The 22,773-nt window shown below is 37.0% G+C and overlaps 1 protein-coding gene across 6 annotated transcripts in view; it reads left to right on the top strand.

The window, feature by feature from the left end:
- LOC128227566 (ankycorbin-like) overlaps window positions 1–22,116 on the top strand; it is a 32,804-nt gene extending 10,688 nt beyond the window's left edge. Inside the window, exons 4-23 of one of the 6 annotated variants that reach the window (XM_052938212.1) lie at window positions 3,811–3,899; window positions 4,179–4,243; window positions 4,806–4,934; window positions 5,102–5,208; window positions 5,449–5,543; window positions 5,868–6,011; window positions 6,271–6,332; window positions 6,569–6,649; window positions 7,880–7,966; window positions 8,352–8,366; window positions 9,900–10,025; window positions 10,635–10,763; window positions 11,106–11,178; window positions 11,345–11,451; window positions 12,748–12,789; window positions 15,079–15,186; window positions 15,430–16,149; window positions 17,647–18,147; window positions 20,064–20,129; window positions 20,327–22,116. In XM_052938212.1, the coding sequence (XP_052794172.1) occupies window positions 3,811–3,899; window positions 4,179–4,243; window positions 4,806–4,934; window positions 5,102–5,208; window positions 5,449–5,543; window positions 5,868–6,011; window positions 6,271–6,332; window positions 6,569–6,649; window positions 7,880–7,966; window positions 8,352–8,366; window positions 9,900–10,025; window positions 10,635–10,763; window positions 11,106–11,178; window positions 11,345–11,451; window positions 12,748–12,789; window positions 15,079–15,186; window positions 15,430–16,149; window positions 17,647–18,147; window positions 20,064–20,129; window positions 20,327–20,401 (2,821 nt within the window). In that variant the 3' untranslated portion in view covers window positions 20,402–22,116. The remainder of the gene's footprint in view (window positions 1–3,810; window positions 3,900–4,178; window positions 4,244–4,805; window positions 4,935–5,101; window positions 5,209–5,448; window positions 5,544–5,867; window positions 6,012–6,270; window positions 6,333–6,568; window positions 6,650–7,879; window positions 7,967–8,351; window positions 8,367–9,899; window positions 10,026–10,634; window positions 10,764–11,105; window positions 11,179–11,344; window positions 11,452–12,747; window positions 12,790–15,078; window positions 15,187–15,429; window positions 16,150–17,646; window positions 18,148–20,063; window positions 20,130–20,326) is intronic. The other 5 variants (XM_052938214.1, XM_052938213.1, XM_052938215.1 and 2 more) reach the window with 5 other exon arrangements.
- The last annotated feature ends 657 nt before the right edge of the window (window positions 22,117–22,773 follow it).

A 22,773-nucleotide genomic window follows, 5' to 3' on the forward strand; every position in this document is an offset into this window, starting at 1 on the left:
TGGTACGCGGGACCGATATATAGGGGTACTGATGGGTTCAGGTTGGTACGCGGGACCTATATATAGGGGTACTGATGGGTTCTGGTTGGTAAGCGAGACCTATATATAGGGGTACTGATGGGTTCTGGTTGGTACGCGGGACCTATATATAGGGGTACTGATGGGTTCTGGATGGTACGCGGGACCTATATATAGGGGTACTGATGGGTTCTGGTTGGTAAGCAGGACCTATATATAGGGGTACTGATGGGTTCTGGTTGGTACGCGGGACCTATATATAGGGGTACTGATGGGTTCTGGTTGGTACGCAGGACCTATATATAGGGGTACTGATGGGTTCAGGTTGGTACGTGGGACCTATATATAGGGGTACTGATGGGTTCTGGTTGGTACGTGGGACCTATATATATATAGGGGTACTGATGGGTTCTGGTTGGTAAGCAGGACCTATATATAGGGGTACTGATGGGTTCTGGTTGGTAAGCAGGACCTATATATAGGGGTACTGATGGGTTCTGGTTGGTAAGCAGGACCTATATATAGGGGTACTGATGGGTTCTGGTTGGTACGCGGGACCTATATATAGGGGTACTGATGGGTTCTGGTTGGTACGTGGGACCTTTATATAGGGGTACTGATGGGTTCAGGTTGGTACGCGGGACCTATATATAGGGGTACTGATGGGTTCTGGTTGGTACGCAGGACCTATATATAGGGGTACTGATGGGTTCAGGTTGGTACGTGGGACCTATATATAGGGGTACTGATGGGTTCTGGTTGGTACGTGGGACCTATATATATATAGGGGTACTGATGGGTTCTGGTTGGTAAGCAGGACCTATATATAGGGGTACTGATGGGTTCTGGTTGGTACGCGGGACCTATATATAGGGGTACTGATGGGTTCTGGTTGGTAAGCAGGACCTATATATAGGGGTACTGATGGGTTCTGGTTGGTACGCGGGACCTATATATAGGGGTACTGATGGGTTCTGGTTGGTAAGCAGAACCTATATATAGGGGTACTGATGGGTTCTGGTTGGTAAGCAGGACCCATATATAGGGGTACTGATGGGTTCTGGTTGGTAAGCAGGACCTATATATAGGGGTACTGATGGGTTCTGGTTGGTAAGCAGGACCTATATATAGGGGTACTGATGGGTTCTGGTTGGTACGCGGGACCTATATATAGGGGTACTGATGGGTTCTGGTTGGTACGTGGGACCTTTATATAGGGGTACTGATGGGTTCAGGTTGGTACGCGGGACCGATATATAGGGGTACTGATGGGTTCTGGTTGGTACGGGGGACCTATATATAGGGGTACTGATGGGTTCTGGTTGGTACGCGGGACCTATATATAGGGGTACTGATGGGTTCTGGTTGGTACGCGGGACCTATATATAGGGGTACTGATGGGTTCTGGTTGGTACGCGGGACCTATATATAGGGGTACTGATGGGTTCTGGTTGGTACGGGGGACCGATATATAGGGGTACTGATGGGTTCTGGTTGGTACGCGGGACCTATATATAGGGGTACTGATGGGTTCTGGTTGGTACGCGGGACCTATATATAGGGGTACTGATGGGTTCAGGTTGGTACGCGGGACCTATATATAGGGGTACTGATGGGTTCTGGTTGGTACGCGGGACCTATATATAGGGGTACTGATGGGTTCTGGTTGGTACGCGGGACCTATATATAGGGGTACTGATGGGTTCTGGTTGGTACGTGGGACCTATATATAGGGGTACTGATGGGTTCTGGTTGGTACGCGGGATCTATATATAGGGGTACTGATGGGTTCTGGTTGGTACGTGGGACCTATATATAGGGGTACTGATGGGTTCTGGTTGGTACGCGGGACCTATATATATAGGGGTACTGATGGGTTCTGGTTGGTACGCGGGACCTATATATAGGGGTACTGATGGGTTCTGGTTGGTACATGGGACCTATATATAGGGGTATTGATGGGTTCTGGTTGGTACGTGGGACCTATATATAGGGGTACTGATGGGTTCTGATGGGTTCTGGTTGGTACGCGGGACCTATATATAGGGGTACTGATGGGTTCTGGTTGGTACGCGGGACCTGTATATAGGGGTACTGATGGGTTCTGGTTGGTACGCGGGATCTATATATAGGGGTACTGATGGGTTCTGGTTGGTACGCGGGACCTATATATATATAGGGGTACTGATGGGTTCTGGTTGGTACGTGGGACCTATATATATAGGGGTACTGATGGGTTCTGGTTGGTACGTGGGACCTCTATATAGGGGTACTGATGGGTTCTGGTTGGTACGCGGGACCTATATATAGGGGTACTGATGGGTTCTGGTTGGTACGCGGGACCTATATATAGGGGTACTGATGGGTTCAGGTTGGTACGCGGGACCTATATATAGGGGTACTGATGGGTTCTGGTTGGTACGTGGGACCTATATATAGGGGTACTGATGGGTTCTGGTTGGTACGCGGGACCTATATATAGGGGTACTGATGGGTTCTGGTTGGTACGCGGGACCTATATATAGGGGTACTGATGGGTTCTGGTTGGTACGCGGGACCTATATATACGGGTACTGATGGGTTCTGGTTGGTACGCGGGACCTATATATATATATAGGGGTACTGATGGGTTCTGGTTGGTAAGCAGGACCTATATATATAGTGGTACTGATGGGTTCTGGTTGGTACGCGGGACCTCTATATAGGGGTACTGATGGGTTCTGGTTGGTACGCGGGACCTATATATAGGGGTACTGATGGGTTCTGGTTGGTACGCGGGACCTATATATAGGGGTACTGATGGGTTCTGGTTGGTACGTGGGACCTATATATAGGGGTACTGATGGGTTCTGGTTGGTACGCGGGACCTATATATAGGGGTACTGATGGGTTCTGGTTGGTACGCGGGGCCTATATATATAGGGGTACTGATGGGTTCTGGTTGGTACGCGGGACCTATATATAGGGGTACTGATGGGTTCTGGTTGGTACGCGGGACCTATATATAGGGGTACTGATGGGTTCTGGTTGGTACGCGGGACCTATATATAGGGGTACTGATGGGTTCTGGTTGGTACGGGGGACCTATATATAGGGGTACTGATGGGTTCTGGTTGGTACGCGGGACCTATATATATATAGGGGTACTGATGGGTTCTGGTTGGTACGTGGGACCTATATATATAGGGGTACTGATGGGTTCTGGTTGGTACATGGGACCTATATATAGGGGTACTGATGGGTTCTGGTTGGTACATGGGACCTCTATATAGGGGTACTGATGGGTTCTGGTTGGTACGCGGGACCTATATATAGGGGTACTGATGGGTTCAGGTTGGTACGCGGGACCTATATATAGGGGTACTGATGGGTTCTGGTTGGTACGCGGGACCTATATATAGGGGTACTGATGGGTTCTGGTTGGTACGCGGGACCTATATATAGGGGTACTGATGGGTTCTGGTTGGTACGTGGGACCTATATATAGGGGTACTGATGGGTTCTGGTTGGTACGTGTGACCTATATATAGGGGTACTGATGGGTTCTTGTTGGTACGCGGGACCTGTCACCTATATATAGGGGTACTGATGGGTTCTGGTTGGTACCCGGGACCTATATATATAGGGGTACTGATGGGTTCTGGTTGGTACGCGGGACCGATATATAGGGGTACTGATGGGTTCTGGTTAGTACGCAGGACCTTTATATAGGGGTACTGATGGGTTCTGGTTGGAGATGTTGGCAGACTTGGATGGAATTAAAGGATGTTTTATGTATGTTTGTTATTGCAGGTTTCATGTGGCATGTACACTGGGCCATTATGAGGTGGTAGAGCTGCTTATCTCTCATGGAGCCGAGGTGAACGTCCTTTCCATACAGGGTATACCACCTCTATATTTTTTGCCGTGTCATAACATTCTATAAAGTATCAAACTCAACATAATTCAACACAGTATATTTTTACTGGAATAAATTAAGTCACCTGTTTTACTTGATCTGTCATTTGCAAATTGTTTGATGTAATAATTTAAGATGTTAATGTATTTGTAAGTTTGCTGTTATGTAAGACAAACTTTATTTTAATTTTATGGCATGTTTCATTTCTGATAACCTTGGCCTCTTTAATTTCTTTTTATTAAGTTTTTATAATACATTACAGGCAATACATCAGTGCAGATAGCAGCCAGGGATGGTCATCCTAAAATCCTTGAGAAACTCATTGAGGTATACCGGTACATTTTGAAAGTCAGAATGGAAAACTTCTGATGTTAAATTGTAGCTGCAGGATGTGTCATTTTGGTTTATGATATGATATAGTTGCCAACCATTAACTCCAAGCCTACGCTTCTGACATGCCAGACTCACATTGTAACAAACAAGTGAAACAAGTGAATCCCATGATTTATGTAGAGCAACATACCATTGTAATTGTTAAAGCAACAGCTGTGACACAGTGTTACATGCAGTTTTGTCCCGAGGATATATGTAACGTTTGTCTCTCTGACTTCTGTATAATGTTACTGAATAATCATTTAAACCTAGAATAAATGTAATATCACACGCATACATTCATTCATTCCTACAAGTAATATACCTTGCCTAGATAAATGTTAAATAAAAGGCAATTGTTCCACATCTGTCGATTGTCATGATACTTTTTCCATGCCGGAAAATTCCATACAGTGTATTTCTCAACCACATCAATTGATGTATATCGGCTGGAATGGTTCTCACTCCTCTGTGTACAACTGTAATGTTAGTCTTTCCTGTTTCCCTCCCCTGGCAGGCTGGGGGTGTGATTGACCACAAGGATGGGATGAGCCTTACCGCCCTGCACCATGCATGTGTACGTGGCAAACTCAACTGTGTACAGATCCTGCTCAAACATCGGGCAGACCCAAATAGCAGGGACAAGGTAGGGCACTAGGATCTACTATTAAGTTCAACTGCGCTTGAAACATTATTTTATGTTAAAAAAAACAAAGCACCATGATGCAATCTAAGCAGTCCTACCATATGAAAAGGTTTATAGATCAGTAGTAACTTTTTGAATTTTGAATGACTGATACTATGTTGTTATAGACGGGCAAGCCTCCCCTGTTCTATGCAGCATTTTCGGAGGACCTGCCCATTTGTAAGGAGCTGGTAGAACATGGCGCCAATGTCAACTTCTGTGATGAAAATGACATGTAAGTATAACTGTTTTGCTTTCATGTCTATATTAACAGATATGGTGAAATGTTTAACATACTATATGGCATTTGTTTTTTAAGTTAAGACTCTAACTACACTTTTCGCTTTAAAATAAGACCTGAAAGTTACAACTTTTAATTGAAATTCAGAGTCAACATGATCTCTATCATGAAAAGCCTTGTCTGAATGAAAACATCTACAATTTGTAAAATGATTCTTTATTCTTAATGTTGCAGCACTCCCCTGATGGCTGCAGCTAAAAAGGGTAGTGTGGAGATTTGTGAGTTTCTGTTGAGGAAAGGGGCCAATGCCAGAAGCAAGGATAAATCAGGTAGACATTGTGACACTTCAAACATCAAACTTGGTGAAACATTACACATTCTTAAAATGCAAGTGTTGAAAACAAATTATGATTTTTTTTAAATGGCTATACATGTATTTGTTTTGTTTGAATGATTGTTTTTAAGTTATAACTTAGCAAAATCAAAAGTTTTTCTGCTTGAAGCATCAAGAAAATAGTTCACATCTTTCACCAGGATGGAAAAGTTCTTAAATTCATATTTTTCTCGTATTATTTAAGTTTTAAAGCATATAAAAGAGAAACCATTTACCGTACTCTTGTGATTATGGTATTGCCTATCTTGTATGTTTACAGGTAATGATGCCTTGGCATATGGGATGGATTCTGGTTTCACCGGTCTCCAGGAGGTGTTTGACCGGGCTCCTACTACTACCGCCTGGTCTGTGACGCCAGCAGAGGGCGCTCCAGCCAAGGCAGAGGAGGCTCAAGCAGATAAAGGTTTGTGATAATGAACAAGTATTCTGTACTGTATTAGACATATTAACAGACTATGTGAAGAGTTTTGTTAAGGCTTGGTCTTCTTTCATAATAACTAATATTTTGGCTGTAATACATATTTATGATTGTGGTTTCACATCTAGAACTCTAACATAATTTCTATGAGATAATTAAATTATTTATGTTATTGATTAAGTTCATTTCGAAATGAAATATATATATTTAGCTTTTTTAGAAGTGCTTATTTTGTCTCCAACAGTTGAAGATTCCCTTCCTGTGCCCGTGGCCGAGATTCCAGATCACTCAGGGGAGACAAATAAGGTAAACCTCTTACTGGTGTGACCTGCATGAAAATGTGCATTATTTGTTTGTCATATACTTCTTTTTATTTCTTTAGAAGTCAGCCTGTAGCATTTTAAAACTTATTTGCTGTGGTTTATTTACATAACATGCAATAAAAAGTGTTTTAAAGCTTTTTCTTGTCATTATGCCAGTTTATGCGCTAATATCATGGCTTATGTAGCTATTCTAGCATGCGTGCCTGTCTGTTACTGTAGGAGAACATGGTTGCCAAGTTTAGGCCTGAACTAACCCCTGAGATGCCCCACAAGGAGACACCAGCCCCTGAACAGTCGGAGGTAAGGTCCCAGTACTCCCTATGATGTTGGTGTGTGTGATTGTTCCCTTTATAAGTTTGAAATGTTTAAAGACCATCCATCTCTAACAGTTTGCTACTAATGCTGTGTTGAGTGCAAACATCATTTGACTAATTTCACCCATTGATTAATTGTTTCATTAATGTTGATTCGCACACATCTATTGCAGAATCTTATGCACCCTTTTTACTTTCATAATTCCTTATTAATAATAACATGATTAGTTTTGCTTGTTATGTTTTTAGATAATTTATATATTAGGGGTGGTAACAACTGCTTGAGTATCAAAGTCCTCTATCAGTCAAATTGAGTGTCAAATACCATATTCATTACTACTATATTACTGAAGCACTCAGATTTATTGTTTCAAGATTGTAACAAGTGTCTTTGCTTTAAAAGATAATTTAAAACTTATAACGCGTTTCCAACACGACTCACCGTGCAGTTCCCCTAATCCCCATGGGTTTTATTGATGTTTTTGATAGTGGTACATGCTTCCTTAGCTTTGCCATTTATCAATGTTCTGCTCATTCTTTACCAAAAAAAATAATATAAAAGTTTCCCAGGATCAATGTGGACATTATTTTCAGTACCGTATTAAAAAAATGTCTTGCTTTTAAGGTACTTACACCGCATCACTCCATTTTATTTCCTATGCCATATAGGATCATTTCAAGATCCCTGTACAACAGTACTGTATCAATGACCTATACTTTTTTCTTCTGAACATCATAATAGTATTCAAAGTACTTGAACATATGACTTTCTGAATACTCAAGTATCAAATATTCTCCTCATTGCCCATCCCTAAGTTATATCATAAACAATGTTAGGATACTAATAAGAAAAAAGAAGATTTTGTTTTTTAAGAATACTTAAACATAATTCCGTTGCAATTTGATTTGTCACTGATGTAGAGGGACCCTCATTGAAAACAAAACAATATTGATTATCATGAATCTTCCATTTCTATTTGTGAACATTTGTGCGGTTTCTAGAACCAAGATAAGCTCTCAAATGTTCATGGTAGATGCAAAGGGCCTACAATTTTATATTTACTAGTTGTCTGGCTTGAAGCTGCGTAGTCAAGTCATTCAGAATGTAGTAGCTGCTAATATGAGGCAATTTTAGCTTGCATGGTAATGACAAGTTGTAGCCTCACAGTAGGTTTGTAATAGAGTGTTCTCACTTGGATGTTGTGTCCATGCACAGGAAGAGGAAGATGACGAAGCTGTTGCGTTACGGGCCGCAGGGCCGCCTCAAGCTATTATAGACCAGCGCACACTAGAGGCCGTCAAGGTATGAACAGGGGCACATAACTCTCCAACACACATACACTTTGTACTACTTAAAATCTGTACTCTCAAAGTTGTTATCAGTATTTTGATTAATAAGTAATCCGGAAATGTTGTCCATGTACATTAACTATTGTATCCAATGTATACATTAAGTACATTATATCATTTTAATGTCAATTATTTTAACCAGTAATCTTTAAAATGTATTTAAAATAGATATCAAACCTATTTGGCATGAAATATACAAACAGGCACATTGTCCATTTGAGATTTAGTTACTCTAGCAGTGACAGTAGAAGAATACTAACTCTTCATTAGATGTTAAAATTCACTCCTGTCTTTAGAAGTCACTGCTTTATTGCTGATAACCCGTTTATTGTACCTAGGCTATGAAGAAAAGGGTAAGTGATGAAAGTTGTTGTGTTGCCATGGTTATACAGAGTGACTCAGTCTGGCCTTGACCTTTAGTAATGTCACATTGTACCATGCTTTGTGAACAAACTTGTCTTCATGCTGTCTAATGTAATGTGAAAGGTGTTTTCTCAATATAAGTAGCATTTGTATTTCATTTCTAATAATCTAATTTTTTGTAGTATTTTTTCTATGCAGTTCTAAACACCCATGTTGAAAACACCCTTGCTTTAAAGGATGTTAGTTGTGAAGTGATAAAACAATGTTGTGCTTGTTCATGATTTATTTGGACTCACTAATATTTCATCTCCTCATTACTCACACCATCCTCCATCATGCAGTGTTGTTCATCATGTAACACCGTGAATAACTGCCCCCACTTAAACATCACCAAATACATGCACAACTAACTTCACACTATGTGCGCAAGTAATGACTTGTACTAGATAAACTGATAAAGAAAGCAAATGTTTGCCTTTAAATCTTTTAAACTGTATATATTATTTAAAGTTTAAATGAATTCATGATCAAAAGATTTTTTTATTTAAATAAACTAAATATTCATGTTTTTGTTCACTTAAGAAGACCTTTTTTGTCCAGATATTCCCATATTTACTACAATCAGTGAAGATTACATGTAAAAAAAGGCTTTTTTGTACGGGCTTAAGGACTAAACATAAAATAAATTACCTAATGATGATTGAATAAGTTCTCAGATCTTTGCCAAAGGCTTTGAATTTCACAGAAATCACATATTTTTTATATATTTTCTAGTGGTATTTTGATGTTATGATAATTGCCAGAACTAAATCATTAGTCTTTGGAAACTTTGGGCTAACAAAAGTATCAAAAACATTCTACTGTCGATAAAAATGTTGGCAATAACTGAACTTGCAAAATACAAAATGGAAATACTTCTTTGTTGACTTTTTTTGGCTACTTCACTTTGTCAATAAGAGTAGTTGATTTAACTTAGTTGGCAGGCTAACAACATAAGAGCCTAGCAGGTGGTAGGTGGGCTAAAAGCTATTTCAAACTCTTGTGATTTGATGATATCTCAACAACCCTTGGGCAGCGCACATGCATAATTCATTATGCAGACAATTGGATACAGAACTCTTGATTATGATTTAGCTTCATGCAACAAACAAAAAATGTAAATAAAGATAGTTAGAGGAACAGCCTATAAGTTTGGCTTAAGTTTATGACATAATTTACACAAGCATTTAGTGTATATGAAATTTATTTTGCCAGGTACTTTTTTCATGTTTTTTTTTTAATTTTATGAGGTTTGAATTTTTTTAAAAATCTTTAGTCATCTTAAATTTGCAACCAAATTTGATTTGTAAAAAATCGGTTTCTTAAACCTTGCAAAGTAAAAGCAATCTACAGTTCAGTATAGGGCATATATTTTTAACTCCAACTTAATTACATTTGCAAAATTGTACAAATATCTGTAAGCTCTATATCTCCATGACGATGATGCCCCACATGCTAACGTGTGTTTGCATATTTCCCGCCAGGACCTGGAGGAAGAGAATGCGTCAATGAATGAGGACCTGAAGCGTCTCGTTGGGGAAAACAAGCGTCTCCAGGAGGCTTACACAACTCTCAAGAAGCAACTATCCACCCCAGCTCCTCCACCTGTGGTACAAAGATCTCTTAGGATTTAATATTTAACAATAGTTACTTAAAGTAAACATGATTTGTCTTTGTCTATATCCTAACAAAATCATTATTGTTTTTTTTATCATGTTGTAAGTTTTCCAGGTCTGAAGGTGTAAAATATTAACCTGAGGACAGTTTTCTTGATCAATCATACCAGATTGATTTTATGTTTAGAATTTTTAAAGTCTACCTACCTGGCAGGAAAAGTGCTATAAAAACACAACTATATCTCTATACTACAAATGAGCTTAGTAGCATGTTTCACCAATAAAAAGCATAAAATCGTAAACATTTGAAGGTCATATCTAGAAAATTGAAATTCTTACCGTATATTCTATACGGTATTTCTATACTTAAGTAAGCACTTGAAAAACAGGTTTTTTTTAGTAATTAAGATTTTGGTAGTTTTTTATTCATCTTTTTCATTCTGAAGTCTGTTAACAATTCCTTCCATCTGCCTGATGTCATTAAACCTAGAATCTAGCATGGCCTTAATATTAAACACAAATGATCAGATAGAACATAACAATGTAGTGCATCCTTAACAAATTTTACTTCACTTACCAGCTATGCCCTCTTCTTCACTGCAGGACGTGGAGGAGGTGAAGGAGCTGGAGGACGAACTTACATCCCTCAAGAACCAGCTCACTGAGGAGCAGGACAAAAATGTGCGACTCATTGACCGCGTACACAAGATAAAGAAAAAGTTTGGAATCACTGTGAGACCCGCATTGTTTTACTTTTATCATCTGCATGCATTTCTGCTACCCATTTATAGATGTTACAACCTCATTTAATTACACATTTAACTCTTGGTAGTCATTCATTTTGTATGCAATGTTAGCACATGGAAGTTTCCTGAAAATTACAATCAACAGGAATTTTACGTACATATGTAAATGTTTTGTCCATGGATAAGCAATGCTGACAAATGGTTAATATGAAACAATTTTGAGACTTATATTTTTTAAAACATGTGCTTAAAAGTATTTTTTCTAACTCTTCATTAGTATGAGCACTAATGTATAAAACCTGTAAACTTTTGTTTGCTCTGTTTGCAGAGTGAGAGTGTTGGTGATTCGGGTGATGACAGCTGGAACGACAGTGATGAGGAACTCTTCGACTCATCCTCGTGTATGCCTCATTTTTTATAAAAAACATATACCTTCATATTTTCTGAGAATACATATATTGGTTGTGCAAATTATCATTTACATTCATACAGTTTATTACTTACCTGTTTTAAATAAATATCATGTATTTTTATATACATTTTAAACCTGTATGTTATGTGTGACAGTACGTAAGCCAGCGATAGTTGACCACAAGCCCCAAACACTGCTGCTGCTGCAGAATCAAGTTGCGCAACTCAAGCAGGACAACAGGCAGCTGAGAGACAGACTTAAGGTAGCAGTTGCTTCCCTTTCACTGTACACATCTCAAATATGCTAGCAGATAGGGAAGGACAGTTAAAAATAATTAAATGTATATGGACAGTTTAAAATATTTATATCTATAAAAAATACTTAACATGTCATTTTTTGTAAGGTCAATGCAAACATGGAATATTACACATTTCAATACTTGAAGTGAATACAGACATAATTATTGTATATTTATATATATTAATGGAATTGTGAATATAACAGTCACTCTTGAAAGACTATTATTCTCTTCTCAAATGCAAAAGAAATAGGATTTGCTGTTCATTTAACAGATTGTTTAATCTTACTAGACATTAATTTATTTAAGTTATATATTTGGGTTTACATCTCATCTGCTTGAAATTTATTTTAGTCCAATGATATATTTGGGACAAACCAACAGGAAATCAAATTATGTCTTTTTAACAACATCTTTACAATAATTACAGAAACATGAGTGTCTTTCAAAATGTTTATACCAGTCACGTTCTATTGCTTTTCTATAAGCCGAAGGTGGGAAAATGGCATATGTGTTATTAAATATGTTCTTATACAACCATAATTTATATAGGATGGTTTATATAAAAGTGATAATTGTCCGCTCACATGTTTCTTTAACTCACTAACTTGCATGCTCTTTCCTAAAATTCTTGTCTTTCTTATTATAGACGGATTATTTTTATGCTCCTAAAGGTGGGAATATTAATAATGCACCGTCCGTCCACGCACTCATCTGTTTGGTTTTCCATCTCCTGGCTGTAACTTCGTCATGCAGGGAGGGGTGTAAAAGAATACTTGGTACATAAAGGGGATGTGTTGATTACAAGACGCTTGACGTCAACTATCATGGGGGCGGGCATATATATAGTTTATGATAGCTCTTCCTGAATGTCGGCATATGAGTAATTGCATAGTCTATTAAACTTGATGGCACTTTGGGGGCATTCATCACGTACAGTGACAGTTCTTGTTGTCTAAGTCATTAATAAGATTTTCCTTCAATAGAAGCAATGCAAAATGAGTCTGCCTCTTGGATTTAAATAAATATTTCTCTTTATTCTTGTTTTTTAGACAAACAATGCGAATAAAAAATAATCTGTTTTTAGTAAGTTTTATAACAGTAAATGCTTTAAGACATGTTGCTGTTTCATTATGGAATTTGTCTAAACTATTGCAGGGAGTACAAAACAATTGCATCGGGTATTTCTCTTTAACGAAAATGATTCTTGTAGTTATATCGTAGTTAATATATGATGGCTGTTGACCTGGGCTGTTTCAGAAAAATGGCACTATAAGTGCCCCAACATTGTTTGGTCGAGCAGTAAGTACATAGTGACGTCCTTTTATTGTCTTACCTTGCTGTTGGCTCGGCATTCTACCAATTTATGCTATAAGATATTAAAACTTAATAAGCTCAAAAGAACGAACAATTTTCAAGTTAATTTCCATTTTTTAGACTTGAATTGAAATGAGAAGTACAACTTTTTGTTCTGGAAATTCAAGAAAAATAATTTAAGCACTTTTAGTAGTTCATTTGAATTTTATAATATTTCCCAAATAAATGATAATAAATGGTAGCCATTTGTGACAGCCATGTGTATGACCTAGCCAGCAACTTAGATCAGTTTCAGAATGCTGCTGCTTCCTTGGTTTTCATTGCTGTCTGTTTCAGGACATGTATACTGTAGTCAATAACAGACTCTTTGGTACTTGTACAACTGCAGATTCAGACAACCTTTATCTAAAGTTCATTTGTGCAACAAAAGGGAATTGCCTCATCTGATCTTTTTAAAATCATCAGTTTTCTCTTTTATAAATTCCCCCCAGCTTTTATGATGTTTGTTTTAATGAATTATAAAATTGAACCATTGTGTGATCTTTGTATAAACTTTGAACTTTGTGATTTTTTTCTTTAGTATAAACCTTTTGCTTTGTATCTAACATGATTTGCTAGAGTTTCGTTGTAGTGGTTTTCATGATGAGAACATTAAGCCAAGTAATTATAGATATCTACCACAACCATCTTTTGTTCTTCATGATTACCATTTTAATCATTAGTTAATAAAAATGTTTATATACTTTAATCCTAATTGAACAGTTGTTTCTTCTTGAAGTTTTTTAACTTCCGATTTATATTTTTCATAGCACCTTGCCTAGCTAAGCCTCATAGATACTGGAATTCTACGCCATTATTCTGGTGTAAAGTAATATATAGTCATGAAATGATAAAGTTGAAATCTCAAACATTAGGCTAAAACAAGGTCTACCATGTGTCATTGTTTATTACAAATCATCTAGTGAGGCATCATTTAAAGCTTATTCGAAGAATAAGGTGAGCTATTCTACACACCCTAGCGACACACCTAGGTTAAGGTTTTGCCTGTATGCCCCTCAAAGTCATTATCCCAGCAAATACATCATGTATTGCACTGAAACTTTTGATATGTGTTCTCAACTATCCAACCTACATATTTCATGAAGTAATAGAACACTTATTTAATATAATGCAAATCATGGGCCTTTATTTTTCATCTTAGAAATTCTGGTTAAGGTTCATGTTAAGCACATATAAGTCAATTACACAGCAACTACTTGTTGTATTGCACTGAAACTTTATACAATCAAGTATTATAGCTATATCATATAATGCAAATTTTGCCCCTTAATTGTTGTTTTTCTTAGAAATACTGGAAAAGGTTTTGCAAGTAATCTAATTTTACAATGATCCATTCATGTTTCACTAAACTTTGCAATCCTTAAACTTAAAAGAGGCATAATAGTTGAGCCTGCTCTCTCTGTGACAGTTCTTGCTATTGTCATAATACTGTTTTCATTATATCTTACTTACTATACTAGATATACTTAACTATTTCTTAAGATTTTCCAGATTTAATGCGATAAACTATGGAGCTAAAGGGCATTTAACATAAAATGATTACTTTTCTCTTTGTAGAGCAACTGATTTAGCAATTTAGGAAACACTTTTTCGTTTTATTACTTTCTTCAAAAACAATGGTAGTAGTTTCCAAAGTGAAAAGCAAGGTATATGAAAAATTATTGTTACATTTGATAAACCATGCCAAACTATGGATAAACAAATAGTGGTAACGCAAAAGAGTGGCTTAGCACAGCTTATAATGTAGGTTACAGAACACATATTGACACCAGAAATGTTCTTTATTTAGTATGGCTGATGTAGGAAGCAGGTAAACTGTATGTTTTCACCCGTCACACTTAGCATACCGGTTCTTGATATATACGCTGCCTGGAATGCATTTGTATGGATATGAACAGTCACATGGTTTAGTTTGAAAATGAAAATATACAGTCATACTGTAAGTTTTAGCATGCATAAATTTTCACTTTAAAACAATAGTTTCATATATATTCACTGGAATTGCACAAAACAATAAAAAATAATGTATTTGAAAATATCCGAATGAAACTCACATGTTTGATTTTTTTACATATAAAAAATGATATAAACAATATGCATACTATAAATGATTTTTTTCACATAGTATACAGATTGTGGGGTGTGTTGTGTTAATCGTTCACATAGTGTACAGAATGTTGCGTTGTGTTGTAATCCTATTCTTTCATGTTTCAGACGGGCAGTGTGTCATCTCTGGCCTCCCTAGACGAGCTATCGGAGGGAGAACGACTACGCAGAAAGCTTGAGGATGCCGAGAATGACAAACTCACTCTCCAGAAAAAGGTACCACTTGTTTTTTATTCTTTTATGAATTCTAGAAAAAAACCATTAGTTTGTGTCTTCCATCAAAAATAAGGAAGATAGGACCAGCCAACTTGTATGTGTAAAATCTTTCTAAGGCATTTTTCTTTGATGCAATTATAAAACTTATAGCTATGGAACCAAAGATAGTGCAAACCTCAGTGATGTTGAGCTCAATGTCAATACAATATACTTTCATTGAAACCTGTAATGTTTGGATTCCAGCTGCAGGAGAGCAATGTTTTCCCTGAGGACCAGCTTCAGAACATGCAGGTGCTAGAAAAGGAGAACTCTAGTCTCCATTCAGAGGTGAAACAGCTACGCATAGAAGTCACCAGTCTCCGACAGGAGAAGCAGGCCAGCACCGGGGAAGGCGGGGAACACAGTGCAATCAGTACGGAGAACAGTAGTGCTGCAGAGGTAGAAAACCTTAAGAAGGAAAGTACAAACTTGAAGGCTGAGAATGAGTTGTTAAATGAGGAGTTGGAATCTTTACGAGAGACATACAGTAAACTTGTGGTAGCAGGGGATAATTTACAGGACATGTATGATACATTAGTTACTGAAAAAGAACAGCTTGAGAAGGACTTCACTGAAAATGAAACAATAAAGCAGCAATTAGCTAAGGAGAATGAGTATCTTCTTGCGGATGGAAATTCTATGCATGCAGACATTGATAGTTTAGTTGCAGAAAATGAAGCTTTAGTTAAAAATATGAAGGAACTAGAGAAAAAGTTATCTCAAGGTGGAAAAGCGAGTGACTTTGCACGAGTGACGGAGGAGCGGGACCAACTACTGGAGAGGGTGGAGGAGCTAGAGGGTGCCTCTGCAGAGCTGAAACAGAACTATGAGGTTCTGTGTGAGGAAGTTGAGAGCCTGCAAACTAGTGTCCAGCATGCCCAGTACGAGAGGGACCAGATACAACAGGAGTTTGACTCACTGCAGGTGAGTTATGTTATCTCAACTTAAAATAATACTCTTTCAATTATAAAGGAACACTCCATAGTTAAATTTTCTTTTTCTTAAAACAATTTAGAGATCCTTAAGTTCATGAGTCAATGATTCAGGGTAAAAGTTTCATAAAGTGTGCTAACAATATTGTTTTTCAATCCATCTATCACATGTTAATAAATAATGTGTCCTCAGTCTTTAATATTCAACAACTGCGATTTTTTAGCTCGACTATTCAAAGAATAGGTGGGCTATACTACTCGCCCCAGCGTCGGCGTCAGCGTCTGGTTCAAGTTTTAGGGCAAGTTGGGATTTTCACTTATAAGTCCAATACCCTACATTCAATTGACTTAATACTTCACACAGTTGTTCAGGGCCATCACATGATGAGGTTAGATAACTCCATATTATTCTTTACACAGATTATGGCCCCTGATTGACTATGGAACTTGGGTTAAAGTTTTAGGGCAAGTTGGAATATTTATTAATAACTTCTATATCCTTTGTTAAATTGACTTAATACTTCACACAGTTGTTCAGGACCATCCCACAATGAGGTTACATAACTCCATATTATCCTAAATACAAGTTATGTCCCCTGATTGACTAAGGTTAAAGTTTTAGGGCAGGTTAAAGTTTTAGGGCAAGTTGGGATTTTCACTTAAAACTCCAATACCATTCATTTGATTGACTTAATACTTCACACAGATGTTCAGAGCCATCACATAATGAGGTTAGATAACTCCATATTATATTTTATACAAATTATGTCCCCTGATTGACTATGGAACTCAGGTTAAAGTTTTAGGGCAGGTTGGTATATTGTTTAATAACTTCTATACCCTTCATTCAATTGACTTAATACTTCACACAATTGTTCAAGACCATCACCCAATGAGGTTACATAACTCCATATCCTTAATACAAGTTATGGCCCCTAATTAACTTAGGTTAAAGTTTTAGGCAAGTAAAAGTTAAGGGCAAGTTGGGATTTTAATAAAAAAAAACTTCTATACCATTCATTAAATGCACTTAATAAAATTCAAAATTATTTACGACCATCTTACAACAAGAAACATAACTCTGTTTTAAGCCTAAATACAAGTTATGGCCCTTGATTTATTTATTTTATTTTTTTTTAAATTTCCTTTGAAAGGCATATTTTGTATATTCTTAAACATTTTCATAATGGGAAATCAAGTTATTTGAATGACTAGCGTCATTGTTTGGATGGGCTGGTAGGAGGGCAGCATCAAAGTCACCTTATGTATCTAATAATTTTAGTTAGGTTTGACATAAAGAGACCAAACTTGGTATTATTACATTGTTATTGTATTCTAAGTCAAAGCGGCGTAGTCGAGCGCGCTGTCTTATGACGGCTCTTGTTTTCTTTGAAATGGACTTAGTGTCCACAACAGAGGAAGGGTGTTTATTGCATTATTTGTCACTCCTGTTATGTTTTGCAAGACTATACATCCTTTTTGTTTTCAGGATGAGTTTGAGGGAGTGCAAGTGTCAAGTGAGGCCCTGCAGCAAGACTACAGCCAGCTGGAGCATGAGTATTCATCTCTGCTTGCAGACAAAGAGAAATTAGAACAGGAGTATCTGGATGTACAGACGGCCAGCGTGGCCAGCGTCAGTCTGGAGCACCACAGCCCTGCTCTCGCGGAGGAGCGTGATCGTCTCCAGCAGGACCTCGCAGACATTGCCATGGAGAAGGAACAATTGGAGATGACCACAAGCGAACTGTCAAAGGCAAACGCCCTCTTGAATGAAGAGCTAAGTACACTGAAGGATTCTCTCAAACTGAATGAGGATGGCAAAGATAAGGCCTCCACTGGGGACAAGAAAGCTGAATCTGTGCCCACTGTCAATGGGGATGTTAAGACCACTGATGATGCCCAGAAAGTGTCAATTGATGCTGTAGTGGAAAAAGACAGGCGGATACGCTCTCTCCAGATACAGATATCAAGACTGCAGCAACAGATTGCTGTAGGTTTCTAAGAATGTGATGCTACTCATTTTTTTCTCATAGGGAAAGTGCAATGATCTACAACTTATTTATGCATGTATATAGTATTGTAGATTATGCATATTAAATCAAAACAGTCTTTTATACCCCCTCTTCAATAAGTGGAGTGGGAACTATATAGAAATCACACACATTGTCACGTCCGCCTGTTCATCGGTCTGTCCGTCCCATTTTTGTCAGGTTCATATCTTTCTCATTCATGGTCGATTTTAAAATTATTTATCAAAAGTGATCACCATTGCATGAGAATGTGTAGTTACAAGACCCGTGTCCCTACCTTCAAGGTCAAGGTCAAAGCAACCTTTTAAACTTTGTATGTTTCAATATATAAGCCTTACCGATAATAGTTTGTGTCCAGTCAAAACCTATCCCATTCATGGTCGGATTTAAAACAATTTGGCAGAAGTGTCCATTAGAGCAAAAGAATGAGTCCCCCAAAGACACATGTCCCGACCTTTAAGGTCAATGTCACAGCAGCCTTCTGAACTTTGTATGTGATGGTCGGTCTGTCTTGTTTTTGTCCGATCCATATCTTTCCAATTTATGATCAAATTTTAAAATTATTTGGCAGAAGTTAACAACCATAGCATAAGAATGTGTTGCTTACAAGAATCATAGCCCTACCTTTAAGGCCAGGGTCACAGCAACTTCTAAACTTGGTATGTTTTCCTATATAAGCCTAACTAATAATAGTTTATCTCCGGTCCATTTCTTTCTCATTCATGGTCGGTTTTTCAAATCATTTTGCAGAAGTGACCACCATAGCATGAGGATGGATGTGTGCACACAAGACACTTGTCCCTACCTTTAAGGACAAGTTCACAGCAACCTTCTAAACTTAGTGCTAAATCTTTTGCTATAAAGCCTTACTGAAGATAGTTTGTGTCCGATCCGTATCTTTATCATATAAGATCAGATGTAAGAATTGTTCGACATTCCAACACTTGGGTATTAATCAGATTTTGTGATAGCTCTAGTTTGAATTTTCTATGACTGTTGTTGAATTATAACTGGTTTATCCCACACTAAATGGTGGTTTAGAACATTATTTTTCAGAAAGTCATATGTTGAAAATTAAGAAGAATATTCACAAGGTACTGTTTTTTTCACTGCTTGTTTGCAAGTCAGAGCACTTAGAATAATTCCAGTTTGGCAGATATTTGTTTTATGGAGCATCTGTTTTAAAACATGTTTTAAACAAAACAGAACTTTTTCACAATGAAAGCTATTTGCAAGATATAAGTAATTCCCTGTTAAAAATGACAAATAGCCAAGTTGGAATTCAAGCAATTGCTGAGGTAGAAGGGATTTTGGTTTGATTGGCTGTTAATGTAGTTCAAGTTGTATGAGATAAGATCAGAGCTTCTTATGAGTTATGTTGCAAGAGCTATTTTTCATCTACATTATTGACTGTTTAAATGTCCCAAGTTTTAAAATTACAGATATTTTTTTCTACATCCACTTGGCATTGCAAGTGAATATGTCTAAGCTCTGTGCTTCAGTAGCTGTTCTGCTGGTTTAGGGCGCACACAATGGCGTGAGTGAACAAGATGAAGAAATATTGTAGAGTTCTAGACTCTCTGTATTGACATCATTGCACTTTCCTTTATGTTTTGTTAACATTTAATAACACACAACAAAAATGAAAGTCTTATTTTGTTTTTACAAATATAAACTATTATCACAAACGTTTAAAAAGCTTCAGATTAATAGTATCAAATGGATAACCTTTTGTATGCTTGCTTTCTGACAGTTATTCTCACCAGTCTAAGGGTTTGAATCAACAATTTGTTTTATAAAGTGATGTTGTTATGCAATCTCAGTAAACTTGATGTTTTGTTGGCAATGTACTATACATTTACATGTTGTGTTTCAGGACCAAGATCGCCACTTCAAGGAGGTAATCAGCACGTACAGGACCCACCTTCTCAGTGCTGTACAGGTAATGTTTACAGAAGAAGTATATGCGTATTTAAAATTTATTGCGTATTTTTCTTTTCAGCTGTTACTAAATTCTGTGATGATATAGATGCTGTTACTTATAAAATATGTATTTGTTTTGGTTTTTTGAAGCTTTTCATTTCAAACATTCCATTGCAAGTCTTGTATATTGCCTAAAACAAGTGTATTTTTTAACAGGGCCATATGGATCCTGATGTAAAGCAGGCACTGTACAACATTATAGAGCTGCGCAGTATGGAGCAGTATTGCTGACCACTGTGGACACTCACTGGACTTCACATAGTGCTTGAGGCTGACCACATATGACCACCAGACTGGACACTCCCACTGCCATCCCCTAGCTAGCCTGAGTGGACTCGTACACAAAAATGCCGTACATAACATAAATCTATATGTATATGTAAGCCAGTGTCAACAGTTATAAGTTATAATAGCAGGAGTGTTAATCAGATGAAAAGACAAACCCCTTGACCCTGTGGTCAATGCATAATATTCCATAATACATTCCAGGTTGTATTACCGGTAAAGAACATATGCAACTGAATTGCACTAGAAGTGTGTCATTTTTATGTTTTGTAATAAACAGACCTGAAACATTCATTGCCATAACTCAATCATATCATATATAGTTTTTATAGGATGATCCATTGACATTGATATTGAAGAAATTGTCTACTTTTGAACAAGAACTCTTCTTGTCAAATCATTCCAAAATGTGATTACAATATTTATTTGCTTATTATCTTGCAAGAGTATGATAACCAGCTAGGGCTGGTATTAGTAAACATCATAAGTCATTTCCTAACTAAGTCATTGTCTTTAAGTTAAGTATCTCACTCATATCATATAATCACATCATTATACGTGAACTTCTTTATTTTCATTGATTTTATTTTGATTTTATTTGGAATACATTTTTTTATGTAAAAAAAACACACTTTTCTTTTAATTTGCCTATGAAAATTTTAGGAAATTGACTTCAGCTAAGAAACGATTTAAGGTGTTTATGAAAACCGCCCAAGGTCTCTATTCATCTGTATGTTATCATTAGCATGTATATACTGGTGGTTTCTCTGATAGGTACATCATGCTCTGCCTCACGGCAGGTACATCATGCTCTGCCTCACGGCAGCCTTGTTATGCCTAAAAAAACGTTAGTGTCTTAGTTGTTGAACAGATATATATATATTTAAAAATGAAAGTACTTGTAGATGCATATTTTGTACAGATCTGATGAACATTTGTAGTATCCATCACTGCCAGTTTTGCCATGTCATCAACTTCTGTGTTCTATATTCATGCACACAAAAAATAATGTCAACATAGATCAAAAATAATTATTAATACTTTTGATATCATTTTATTGAAGTGTTTTATATTAAGAGGTTATCTTTAACTCTCTGAAATTGACACATAATGTTATATAAGCAATTCACATGGACCAGCAGTGATATTATCAGTTTTTTTTACTGAAGAAAGTAACATCTAAGCTTAAAATTTTGCTGTCAATTATGTATCTGGTATCAAGTTATTAATTTCTTAATTTTTATGTATGGAAAATGAAACTTGAACATATTTATCTTGAATTATATATTTTTTCTGTTTTATGAAATTCTGAGATATTTTATGCGGGAAATCTATAGTTTTACAGAAACAGATTATCTGTAATGCAGAAAAATACACACAGTTTTTCTAAATTGATAATGGCTTGGATGTAATTGTTAAATTTTAACTGTTGGATTTTATATTTTTAATATATTACATGTTTTAATTTTTACGCATATCACATTGGATGTTGGTATTTTGATACACATTTTACATGATATTTTATAATCTTGTACATATCTACATATCGTTGAAAGTTGAATGACATTTTATATTTTTCATATGCATGTATCTACTCATTGTGTTTTACAGCTTGTAAACATTAAGCAACATTTTCAAACCAATAAAACTGTTAAGCAACAGCATGTTCTTCACACCTGTCCCTTACATCTGGATCACTGACATTGGCTGCAGGTGTTCATTTCTGCAGCGTCATGGACCAAAAGTGGGGTCATTGGTTTCACATCAGGATTGTATGTTTCAGAATTTCAGTTCATCGTTGTATAAAAAACATTGCTCAGTACAGGCTTGTTTGTCATATGGACAACACCATTATCTGTACACTGACCAGATGTTTTACATAATAGTATGATGACAGAGGCTATATTTTTATGATTAAGAATAGGCGTAGTGAACGTAGTGAAACGGCAGGGTGCTACATGTAGATCAGAAAGGTCACTTGATGTCTATTAAATAAGCCTTATTGGGGCACTTGCAAGGGCTAATGTTAAATTCTTATTGTGTATGAGGTGCAACTTCTTTCAATACTAACAGGTTGTTATGAATACCTAAGCAGTTATCTTTACCGTCCCTAGTGTCAAAATGATATGTTTATGAGTTTTCTTCTTATTACTGAAAAATCAAACAAAAGGGCATAGCAGGGTGTACTGAAAAGGCAACAGGGTGCAAGAAAAGAGCAGCGGGGTGCCCTGCTATTTAGGCCTAGCTGGAAGACTGTAGTAGTAATAGTAGTAGTAGAAGTATCAGTAGCAGAAGTACTACCCAAAACTTACAGATTT

This window comes from Mya arenaria, chromosome 3 (genome assembly GCF_026914265.1).
Source record: "Mya arenaria isolate MELC-2E11 chromosome 3, ASM2691426v1".
Classification (NCBI taxonomy): domain Eukaryota; kingdom Metazoa; phylum Mollusca; class Bivalvia; order Myida; family Myidae; genus Mya; species Mya arenaria.